At 34.8% G+C, this 12,222-nt stretch overlaps 1 protein-coding gene across 1 annotated transcript in view; it reads left to right on the forward strand.

Annotated features, from left to right (window-relative positions):
* Positions 1 to 12,222, forward strand: part of ANKS1B (ankyrin repeat and sterile alpha motif domain containing 1B) — a 410,716-nt gene that overhangs the window by 47,212 nt on the left and 351,282 nt on the right. Inside the window, 2 exon segments of the mRNA XM_030447180.1 lie at positions 1,988 to 2,068; positions 5,172 to 5,328. Of these exon segments, the coding sequence (XP_030303040.1) occupies positions 1,988 to 2,068; positions 5,172 to 5,328 (238 nt within the window).

Here is a 12,222-nt window from a genome sequence, read left to right on the forward strand (position 1 = left end):
ACTTGCTCTGCTTTGTCCTTTATCTACCAATGTCAGTGCCCTGAGAAGCTTCACATAGGTACATTGATACAATCATTAATCAAGTTTCAGTTAAAACGAACAAAAAAATCGGTATAGTTTCAGTTGACAAATGCTTCCTAAGACTGGAGTCAGTAAGTACAACAATGCAATAAAGAGTGCTTGGATTAAAGGAGAAAAATAGAGGAGAAAAAACCCAGGGGTTTGGTGGTTTTCTATGTTTTTTTGTTTTTTAATTACTTTTAAAGGCCTAATGTACCATAAATAATATATGAACTCATGGATCCCTTGCATTTAAAAGAAAAAACAACCAACAGACGAATCCTAACAACTGCAAACCAAACCAAGCAAGCAAACAAAACCAAGGAAATTAATATTCTGGTTCTTTATGTATTTCTTTTAATATTTAAAACATTACTTTCTATACAACTTCAATTTTCTACTTTGTTCTGTAAGCTGGTACAAATCAAAGGAAGAAAATAAAATCCAATAAATAAGAAAAAAACTAATAAAGTATTATGTAGAAGCATAGAATATTGATAGATAAGGACTTCTTTCCTTCCATCAGATAGGACAGCCTGTCTTTGCCACATAAATAACATCTGTCTATTATGGAAGAGCTAAATAGTTCATGAAGCTAAACAGTTTCTTTTAATTGGAAAGATTAGAGTGACATTTGTAGCTGGAAGTTGCCTTCTGTATAAAAGATCTGTAGATGTTTGGGAAGATAAAAAAACCAAACAAACCACCTCATTTTTTGCTTCTTTACACCCAGGAAAACATTTCAGTCCTATTTTTCCAAGATACTAAATTGCAGGGGGATTGTTAGGTAGCCATCTTACTGCAGAACGCAGTGTATCACACAGGTAATACTTTATGCATGCAGTATTACTTATGGGAAAACAACTGTTTAAATTTATGAGCTAATTAATCATTCAACTATACACAATAAAACAGACTAGTCTGCAGTATTAGTACTCCATTGGTAATAAAATACAGATTTAGTATTAAAGAGTTCTTAAAAAGCATTTGTTAAGCACAACATGTCATTTTATTGATGTAGAACATGAAAAATACCAGTATGAAAAACTCTTTTTGCCTATTAGCTTCAAATTATTTTTTTTAAACAGCAGCACTTAATTCTAAGGTATGAAGTGAAATAAAAATATTGCTTGCCAGTGAATGTTTCAGTCTCTATTAGAAGCTGAAAAAAAATAGACTGTAACTCAGGACTCATAATCTTGTTTGTGCTCTAGAAGTAATACTAATGACTGAAAACTGTTACAGAATAAAAAAAATAGATAGGAAATTGCTTCCACAAAGGGTACAGTTAGCTTCAAATGTAGTCAGCAAAAAACATGCAAGTATGCAATGTGTCTCTGGTATCCAACTTTCAGGTTATAATGAAGCTGCCTGTGAAACAAATACAGCAAAATACAGAAAGATGGTAGAAAAAGAGAAGCATCATTTACTGACCTTTTTTTTTTTTTAATATATACTTAAGTTTATTTAACAATATAATTGGTTATAATCAGAGCTAAATATAAAGCTAAGTAAAAAGAATAAATTTACTGTCCCATGATTGGATCTCACTAATACTACCTTTCTGGGTATCTAAAGTAACTGACCTAAAGTCAATGACTATATATTTTTGAAAAAAGTAGTGCAAAAATTATATCCTCAGTATTACCATAGTCATACTGGAAGGACAGATCTAATTGAAATGACAGAATAGTTATTAGTCTTCAAGATTGCCCTACATAAAGTTCATGACTGGAATGTATAAATTATTTTTATAAATAAATTATACTGATAGCAACATGACATTTTAAGTTCAAGATAATTTGTCTCTTCAAGTTTAATCTCACTTGCTACAGTGATATTGAGGTTATTTATACATCAAATTTCTGACATTTCTTTACTTCCTAAGCCAAAAAGAAATAACTTTGCAATTGTGCTTTATTTACAGCATCTGGCGAGGACCAAATATAAACTGCACAGACAGCTCAGGCTATACTGCTCTGCATCATGCAGCTTTAAATGGACACAAGTAAGTGCCTCATGTTGAGTTTTTATGTAGATTGGTATTTAACTGTGCAACTTAAAGAATATATAGCATAACATCGAGATTTTCACAGAAAGTTCACAGTAAGGAACTGATCAAATCCCATCTGAAACCGAGTGATTTACACTACCTTTAATGTGATTTTGGACTGTCCGTAAGAGAGCACAGGAATATGTAATAATTGTACGTTTGGTTTCCTCATTTTTCAATTTTTGCCTTCTCTGGGATGTTTCTTAATTTGTGTTCTAGATTAATCTTTTGGTGAATGTAGGACATTCTGCTTCTGAATATAGAAATTAAAATATTGTTAAACTAGATATTGTGAATTTTGCAAACTTTTAGTTCTGTTGCAATATTCAGTATCATTCATTCATGTACTTTGCTTCCGTAAAATTAGATCCAAATCCCTTGCATAGTTTATTAAACAGCCATTTTTAGAAAGGGAGGTAATCACATTTCTCTTTTGTATTGTTTATGGATTGCTTTTTGTGCTATTGAACGTTTTTGACTGACAAAAGCCCAAGCCCTTGCAAAGGTTGCTGGTTTTAAATGAATTACATATAGTTTTAGCGTGTTTAATACGGATTGTAAATTCAGCAAAGTAAAAATACTGCTGTATAAACACGACTCTACTAGAGATTTCAAGTGAATCCTGGCATTATAAACTATACAGGCCCAAAAATATACAAAATATACACAAAAGCCAAATAGCATGGCTTCTGTGACTCTCTGCCCTTGCAACAGGGTAAGTAGCAATTACTGAGATTACATTTATACCTGCTGCAGTAAAGTAAACTGAAATACATAATGAAGTATTTAATGAGAAATCATGATAGATTAGGACCTGCTAGCCAAGTTGTCATACTACTTCTGCTACAATGGGAGCACTGTCAGCAAGAGAATTGGACAGACCCTTGTTGGTCATAATTTTGTTAGTCACTACAAGTAACAATAAATAGCTTCACACTCTGTTGGATTTGAAATCTGATACTCAAAATCAATATTGGGTGTAATCAGTTGACATGAGAGCTTTATTACTTAGGAGAAGTTCTTGTTCTTTGAAAACTTTTGGGGGTTTAATTTTTCACACTTTGTATTAGTATGAACTTGAGAGATTTCAAAGGAAAGGATTCAAAGGATTTTCAGGAAAGGTGAGAACTTAATAACCTGACAAATAATTTGTGACTGGGACACTTGCTGAATTCCAGTGTTCAAGTCCCTGCTTTAGCATTGTGTGTGATGAATTCCCTTTTTCTTAGTTATTCTGGGATAGTTCTCTTTGCTTTTGAAACTATTCTGCTTTATATAAGTAATTAAATCATATCTGGGGCAGGGACTTGAATCTCAGTCTCCCTATGTGATTTTACTTAGCCCAGTAATGTAACTGGGCTAAGGACTCTCAGTTTTCTCCTCTCTGAAATTTATTTCTGTGAAAAGAAGAAGTTCTGACTGAGCACTGAAAAAGACTCACCCTTGAGAAGTGTGATGGGTAAGGGCATTCTTGAAGGATGAAGGAGACCTAGGTTCTATTTTGTAGCTTGAATATTGCAACAGACTCTTCCTAATAATTGTTGTATATCACTATCCATATATTTCAGTTGTGGAGGATTTTTTGTTGGTTTTTTTACCCCCACATATTTCAATTTCTCTTTCCATTGGTTTGTGTACCTTTCAAACTACTCAAGTACCTTTGTCCTGCATTAGATGATCTACTGTAAGACCATCTGCTACAACATGAGAAGTCTCTCAAAACTTACTCATATTAAAAAGTCTTGGGAGTTACTTTTCTGGATGTTTTGGTTCTTCCCTCTGGAGTTTCTCTTTCTTTGTTGTTTTACCATCCTTTGAGCTTGCCAGTTGAAACAAAATCCTTCTTAAAGTCTCCCTCAAAACTTTGATGTGATATCTGTAGTATCTCTATGATTTCTTTTGGAGAAAATTGGGTTTCTTTTGACCTGGAAATGTTCAGTCTTGCCACATTTTTCTTTCAGTAGACAATGAAATAAAGTTCCATCAAGATTGGTAGAACTATTGCCTCGGGATTTACCTTCTGTCTTAATTTCTAGTTAGGGTCTTAATTTAGAGTCATAACATAGGCCACACTGATCTCCTTCCACCTCCCCTCACCCCCCAAATTTGTAGCAAAATTGGTGTCAGTGTTTCCATATTCAGCAAAATGTGGATGAAACTGCCCACACTGGATCATAGATGCTATTAACTTAATAACTAAGTCCTGACTGTGTCAAACTATGAGAAGACGAATGGAGAGATACGAGAGAATCAATTTAATTTTTGACATAGTTGATAACCAATCATCATACCACAGCTGATTTTTAAGTTTAACCTTTGAAGTTAAGTACAGGAGACTGCTTAAAAACCAGGGAGGCAATATACCAGCTTATACTAATCTTTCATTTAATGTATGATAAGCCACACTGAAAATACTGGAAGAAATATAATAAGGATAAAAATAATATAAATCACTTTTTTCTTCACTTTTCTCAGGAGAGAGAAATGAAAATAGAGGCAGTGATTCCATAGAAGACAGTATATGTGTAACTAGATCTTCATGAAATTGTTTCCTCCAAAAGAACTCTTTGAGACAATGTTTTAAAGAAGAAAACCTGTTACTTTTAAGCCTTACTGCCAGAACCATGTCCATAAACGTACCCTCTTGTCTCTCTGCCTTCAGAACTCGGCAATAAATGGGGATAGGAGTATTTCTCTGCCTCTAGTGCCTGGAAGGTTTGCCTTGGGGGACATGAATGTGGCCTTGACTGTCAAATTCTAAAAATGTTTCCATGGCCAGATGGTCCTGTTTAAAGAAACAGAATCAGATAACTGATGATAATATTGTTGCTGCATTTTTCCAAGAAGCAAGAATCACTACAATGAATAAAATTTTGGTTATGTTTTAATATCTGTTTCATTCTTATAAATGGTTGATCTTCTTTTGTAGCAGTTTCATTTGCAGTATAGGGTTTTTTTTCTGTTATTAAGTGTAAAAAATTTGGTAATGTGTATGTTCATGTGAAAACTTAATAAAATAAATTCCTATCAATTTTTAGATTTACTTCCTGTTTTCCAGGGATATAGTTCTCAAATTACTTCAGTATGAAGCATCAACTAATGTGGCAGATAATAAAGGTTATTTTCCTATTCACTTGGCTGCTTGGAGAGGAGATGTAGACATTGTGAAGATTCTTATTCATCATGGACCATCACACTCCAGAGTGAATGAACAGGTGAAGTGATAAAAAATATTTTTGTACAAGTCAGAAAAGAGCAGCACATGCTCTTTAGGTCTGACAGGCTAAGAAAATTAATAAGACTATTCTCCATTGTTCCTGTAATTTCTTCTCCAAGACTGTTAAAATCTTCCAGAATAACTATACCTGGTACCTTTCTTCTGGGTGGACACTGATGTTAGATTTTAAAAATATGAAAAAGCCCTTCTGCTTGTTTCTGAAAAATCACATGAAGGCATCTCATATATATTGATCTAAAGTTGCATAAATTCCATGTCTTTGTAACTTTATTAAATACTGAATTACTGAAAAACTTTGAGATAAAATTAGTATTCTTGGTATATTGTGAATGTACTGTAAGTGACCTGATATGCAGAGATAAATGACAAACCAGATGGACTGCATGTATGCATGTGCAGCACAAGGGCACATACTAGCAAAAAATGATTTACAGTGGGTAAGAGCAAGATAAATATGTTGTCTTTGGTTGTCAAACATATGGCACACCTTCTGTTTTCATTCTGTATAAACTTATATGGTCCATTTGTAGGGTTAGTCTTTAGAAAGAAAGGCGTCGATTAAAATCTGACACTGTCTACAGTCAGATGAACTGATGAGGACTGGAAGTAGGCTGTGAATTATGAGTGGTAACCATAAGCTGTTGAATTTGCCAGAGTAATCAGGAAGTTATTGGAATATAAAGGTGGGAGTTAGCTCCAGATTCAGATCTAAATTCTACGTTGTCTGTATATGCACTGTTTTATTCCAGAGAGATCTACTCAGTGTAATCAGAGGAGCCAGCAGGGTTATTTAGGTAACCAAAGGTAAGGCAGGATTTATTTGCACAACTGCAGAAAAACAGTACCTTCTAAAGCCCTGCAGTAACAGACACCTGCATGGGTATGACATGAAAATGCTCAGAATTACCATATCCTTGTGGAGGGGCTCCAGTAGGGTACCCTAAAGCATCTCAAATGCCAAAGTACAATCTAACAAATGAATTGCACCCTCAATGTCTACTTAAGTGCGGCTGGAAAGCTACCTGTGAGAAAATGAGAAATGTTGGATCTAAATTGCAAACACTTAGCCAGTGTGAGATGCCATTCCTTGAATAATCAATTTGATACTTGAGGTTGTACACTTAGCCATTGGAATCCATACAATAACTGTGATATGAGTATCAAGTGTTTGTGCGGGAAATACAGGAAACCAAAGTAATAAAATACTACCATGTGACAGCCTTCTGGGAAAGCCTGTAATACCCTGGTTCATCCAAGGAAAGATAAAAAAAATCAAAACTTGGCATTCTGTAGTTTCAGTTTCAGATTAGGAGTTTCTCAGAGTCTCTTACTCTCATCAGCCGTTGCACATAGGTTGAAACCAGTTGAAATGTAAGATCACTTTTTGCCAAGAAGAAGGTTTTTTGTTTTTGTTTTTGTTTTCTTCAGCAACATTTATAGCATGCTATCCATTTGCTTGAAGAGATTCCTTGTGTTCTGCTGACAGAAAACTGGAAAGTATGCAAGAACTTCAGAAAGTGGGTTAGTGAAAAAGATATTTCAGTAAGATCACAAAGAGAAATGTAAATTAAAACCTGCTTCTTCCCAATCCACATACACATCCAAACTTCTAGAATATTTTGAAGCTTGATTAGGTGTGACACCCAGTCTCTCTGTTTTGATTGCCTGACCAATTAAGCAAGGATGCATCTGATTCTATACCCTCCTGGCTCAAAACAGGTCTTGTGGATAGATCTGCTTTTATTTCATTTTTACCCAAACACTTTATAATGGAAGAATCCTCACAAGGAATGTTGGACCCTAAGACTTTTAAGTGAGACTTGATCATATTAGACTTTGAAGTTAAGCTCATACATACACAGTTCTGACCTTGTACATCCCCCTGTGCTCCCCTCTAGAGAGTGGCCAGTATTATTCGGTGGAATTCTTAGCTGGCACCAACTTTCCTCTGCTAATTTTACTATACACAGGAGAGTACTATCCATATGATGAAATGAAAAATATGCCATATTGATATGAAGCCATCTCCACCCATATATCTTCAGATAACACCAGAGTAGCATGCTCACCCTAATACCTATTGCACGTTCTGAGTGTGTAGGTTTGTGAGGCTTACACTTATTTGCTGATATGCTGCAAAAGGCAAGTGGCTTCTCATAGCTCTCACAGTTTCTCCCAGCTCTAAGGAGCTGAAGCTACTGTTTACAAGAAACCCTCTGGTATTTTTCTTCCTTTTTTCTTCTGAAATTTGAGGAGAAGAATAGCCATTTTTCCTGACGTTTTAAAATCACAATAAATAATATGATTAAGTAAATTTTTTTTCTGGTTATTTTTTTGATAAAGATCACATGAAGAATGTATGTGCTTTCAGTTTAAGAAAATAATTTTTTTCATTATTTAAAAATTGTTGTAAATAATTTGTAATACATCTTTGATTTTAATCTAATTTTTTAAAATTCTGTGTAAAAGAAATGTTTCTAAAAATGTAAGTGAAAATAATGAACAACATGACAAAGAAGTAAATGAGAAACTTATGATGCATGGATATGTATTAAATGAATTCATGGATCTAGTATTATATACTGTGAATTAATTTGTGAATTAATAATTTAAAATACAGTTAACTAGTATCATAAGATCATATCCAGCCATATCCAGCATCTAAATCTCTGAATGCCCCCTACTGTTCCTATTACATAAAAGTGAAAAAAACCACAAACAGTTAAATGAAATTTTATGGGGCTGAAATGTACAGTGGCAGCTCCACACACAGAAAATGTACAGCCTAACAATTGTGAGAAAATAATTCTATCACAGTTTAATGCAGGTGTATTAAACATGTGTGAGAAGTGTGTTTTAAATTCCAAAATAGGGTGAAAATAAAAAAAGTGTAATTTTTTAAACTTCATTGATGAAAACTTGAAAATATGTAAATGATAAATTGAATGAAGATCAACTACGTAGTGAGAGATCAAGATCTGTTAGTAAATTAATACCAAATACAGTAAAAATGTATGCTGTTATCAGACTGCTTAAATGTTTGTTTACATAAAGACACTGAGGTAGCAGAAGCATTTCTTATGTCAACTCTCATCATAAAAATCACACAATAGATAAGAAATCCTAATCTAATAAAAATAAGTAATAGCCATATATAGGTTAACGTGTAGTGTTTGGTATTGGTGCAGGAAATCACATGCAAAAAAAGGTGTAAGACAAGGAATAAATATCAAGTTCAAAGTATATATTTAATATATTTACAAAATATGAGTAGCAAAACATTTACAGGAAAGGTGTGTGAACACTTCTGAAATTTCTTGGTAATGTTCTCTGTTTTGTGATTCTTCTTGGTTTTCTTGATACATATAACATGTCTTTTCCCTTACATTTTTATATTATATATACTGTAGAATTTTTCTGTGCATCAAATGTAATTTTCATAAAAGCCATTTACATTTCCTTAGTGCCATTTGACAAGGAAAACCGTTCAAGATGCATTCACAATATGTAAATACCTAACATCTAACATATTTACTGTCTTTCCAAATCATTAAAACGAAGTGCAGGCATTATATGCTTCTCTCAGTGACACCTGAGGGACTTCCAGAAGTACAATTCAGCCTGCAAAAACACTAATATTCATGTTCTGCATTTGATGTTCCTCCCTCCTTAAATTAGACATTATGTGGATGAATTTCTGAATTTCCCTTGCAACTTTCATTATATCCTTTTTAGAAGAAAAAATATGCAGAGAAAATATTTTTTTAAGGCAATTGCAGCAATAACATTGAAGAAAACATTTATTACAAGTATTCAGCTAAATTACAGAGCTACTTTTTATTTTGTAAGGGTGAATTTCAGTAGGAATTCAGTGTATTTGATTCATACTGGGTAATTTGCAGCAGAATTTGTCCCAATAACTTCAACAAAAAATGCCTTTTTTAAAAAAAAAAAAACCTATCAAAATCAAAATCCAAGAATTTTTGAAGTTATGGGACAATGGCATAAGTATTTGTTGTCATATTGTTCCTATATGATAAATATATTAATTAGCATATGTTCATAAAATCACAGAACTGTCATAAGGGACTTTCCAAGACCATTTAGTTCATCCGCTCTGCCGTGGACTGGGATATCTTGTACTAGATCAGTTTGTTCATAGTCCTGCCCAACATGACCTTGAATGCTTCCAGTGATGGAGCATCCACAGCTTCTCTGGGCAGCCTACTCCAAAGTCTCACCACCCTCATCATAAAGAATGTCTTCCTTATATCTAGTCTAAATCTACCATCTTTCATTTTAAAAGCATCATCCCTTGTCCTGTCACTAGAGGCCCTGGTAAAAAGTCCCCATCTTTCTATACTGAAAGGCTGCAATAAGGTCTCCCTGGAGTTTTCTCGTCTCCATGCAGAACAACCCCAACTTTCTCAGTCATTCTAGCAGAGGTGTTCCAAGCCTCTTGTAATATTCATGACCCTGTCATTTTCATGACATGCAACAGATCCATGTCTGCCTTGTACTGGGGAACCCAAAGCTGGACGCAGTGCTCCAGACGTAGTCTCACAAGAGCAGAACAGAGGGGAAGTATCACCTCCCTCAACCTGATTATCAGGCGTGTATCCAATTTTTCATCTTCACGTCCTCTGCAGAGCCGCTCCTCATAATTCCATTACTGGGTCTGTACTGATATTGGGGGTCACCCCTACCTAGGTGCTGGACCTTGCACTTGGCCTTATTGAACTTCTTGAGCTCCACATTTCTCAAGGTCCCTCTGGATGGCATCCCTTGCAATATCAACTGCCCCACTCAGCTTGCTGTCATCCACAAGCTACCTGAGGGAGCATTCCACCCTACTGTGTCATTGGTGGTGATGTTAAATAGATGGACCCAGTACATACCATATGGGGACAACATTTGTTACTGGAACATTCATTAGAAATTAGAATACAGAGGCTTCAACTCTGCCGAGAAGGAAAAAAGACAAATGGAGCAAGGTAGCATGCAGTAAAGAAAAAAATAAATTGGGAATGGTAGGTCTTTAAGAAAAACCCATCAAAGTTAGAGAAACACACCAATGGTACAATATACAACTTCTTTTAAATCCCTAGTGAGTATGAATACTCAAGTTTCTAAATTTTTGAGTGTAGGCAAAGTTGTGAATAATTTTTAATCTATGTACAATTGCAGTTGTAGCAGAACAAGAAAGGAAAATATTTAGTGTTGTCTTAGATACTTTGCTTATTAAATTAATTCTGAAAACTTATCTGGAGATATTACAGATACCTAAATTCTAATGCTCGGCTTTGAGTTTCAGAGAGTACTTGATAAGGAAATTTACAGACTTTTTATTTTCTTGAATTACTTTCAAATTGGACAGCTTCATTGATGATGTGTGGTAAGAAGGATGTTATTAGCTATTTTTCAGATGTGGTTAGCAATTTTTCCACATAAACTTTAAAATTCTGTGCACCATGTAAGAAACCATTCCCTTGGTCAAGCAGAATGGACAATAAAGTCGTGTTGTTTCCAAGAGTTCTCCTCATTCTTGGCTGTGTTTAGGGTTTCTGTTGTAATTTTGTTTGGGTTTTGCCCTAGACATCCAGAAAAGCACTTTAATCCCCATTGTAATTAAACACTGTGACATGCTACTCACTGAATCAATCATCAATCAGGCAAAGTTCCTTTTTTTTTTTTTCTTTTTTTTTGGAGTGATTAAGTCTTACACCGGTGGAACTTAGGAAAATATCTTCCTGGTTTTAATAGATGAAGTAAAATGATCTTGGGATCATTCTCTGTCTTGCATATATTGTCGTATTCAGTTACTTGACATTGGGATTATGTGACGTAGAAATGGCTCAGTGATTTAGGAAGTCTCCCTTTTCAAGTTCATTGTAAAAATGCTTAGATAGTAAAGAAGTTGAGCATTCTTTGCAAAGCTCTGAAAAATCAAAATTTGATAGTTATTATTGCTTGTAGAGTATTTGCATGGACTTTAATTTAGCTTTAAACTACACACCTATGCAGTAAAAGTCCTAAATATACCCACTGTTTAATAGTGCCTTTACAAAGACCTATGTAATATTCATGAGAGTCATTCACTTGAGGAAATTAGTCTCCTCCATTTTAGGGATGTCTTTGGGAATGTTGAACCTAATATATCTAGGCATTCCCTCCTTTCCTAAATTTGAAGATGTCAGGCTCAGAGAAAACCTATTTAAAAACTCTGTTCTCTTTCCTCAGTAAAACCTTTTGCTTCCAAGGTGATTTATTTTTTGTATGTAGTACTGAATTGTTGAAGCGGATAAATTCGGAGGACAGTTAAACAAGTTGTAAATCTCTCTTTGGAAGTTAAAAACCATTCTGTCTTCTATACCTGAATTGAGTTGATTAATTTGCATTTCAAAAAGAGATGGATGTTGTATTAAGGTTTAATTAGGTAGTACCTCCCAGCTCTGATTAACACAATGTACACAATGGCTGTTCAAACTACATGTGTGAAGGCAATTGAATTATCAGGGGCACTTCTGCTATGAGGAGAGGCTGAGGGAGCTGGGATTGTTCAGCCTGAAGAAGAGAAGACTCCTGGGGGACCTTACATCTGTTTTTCAATACCTGAGGGAACCTACAGGAAATCTGGAAAGGGACTTTTCATAAGAGTATCCAGCAACAGGTCGAGGGGAAATGGTTTCAACTGAAGGAGGAAAGGTTTAGGCTGGATCTTAGGAAGAAGTTCTTCAATACAAGAGTAATGATGCTCTGGAACAGACTGCCCAGAGGAGCTGTGGATGTTCCTTCCCTGGAACTGGGTGAGACTTTGGGCAATGTTGCCTTGTTGAGAGTCATCCCTGCCCATGGCAGGAAGGTTGGAGTA

This window comes from Calypte anna, chromosome 1, assembly GCF_003957555.1.
Source record: "Calypte anna isolate BGI_N300 chromosome 1, bCalAnn1_v1.p, whole genome shotgun sequence".
Classification (NCBI taxonomy): domain Eukaryota; kingdom Metazoa; phylum Chordata; class Aves; order Apodiformes; family Trochilidae; genus Calypte; species Calypte anna.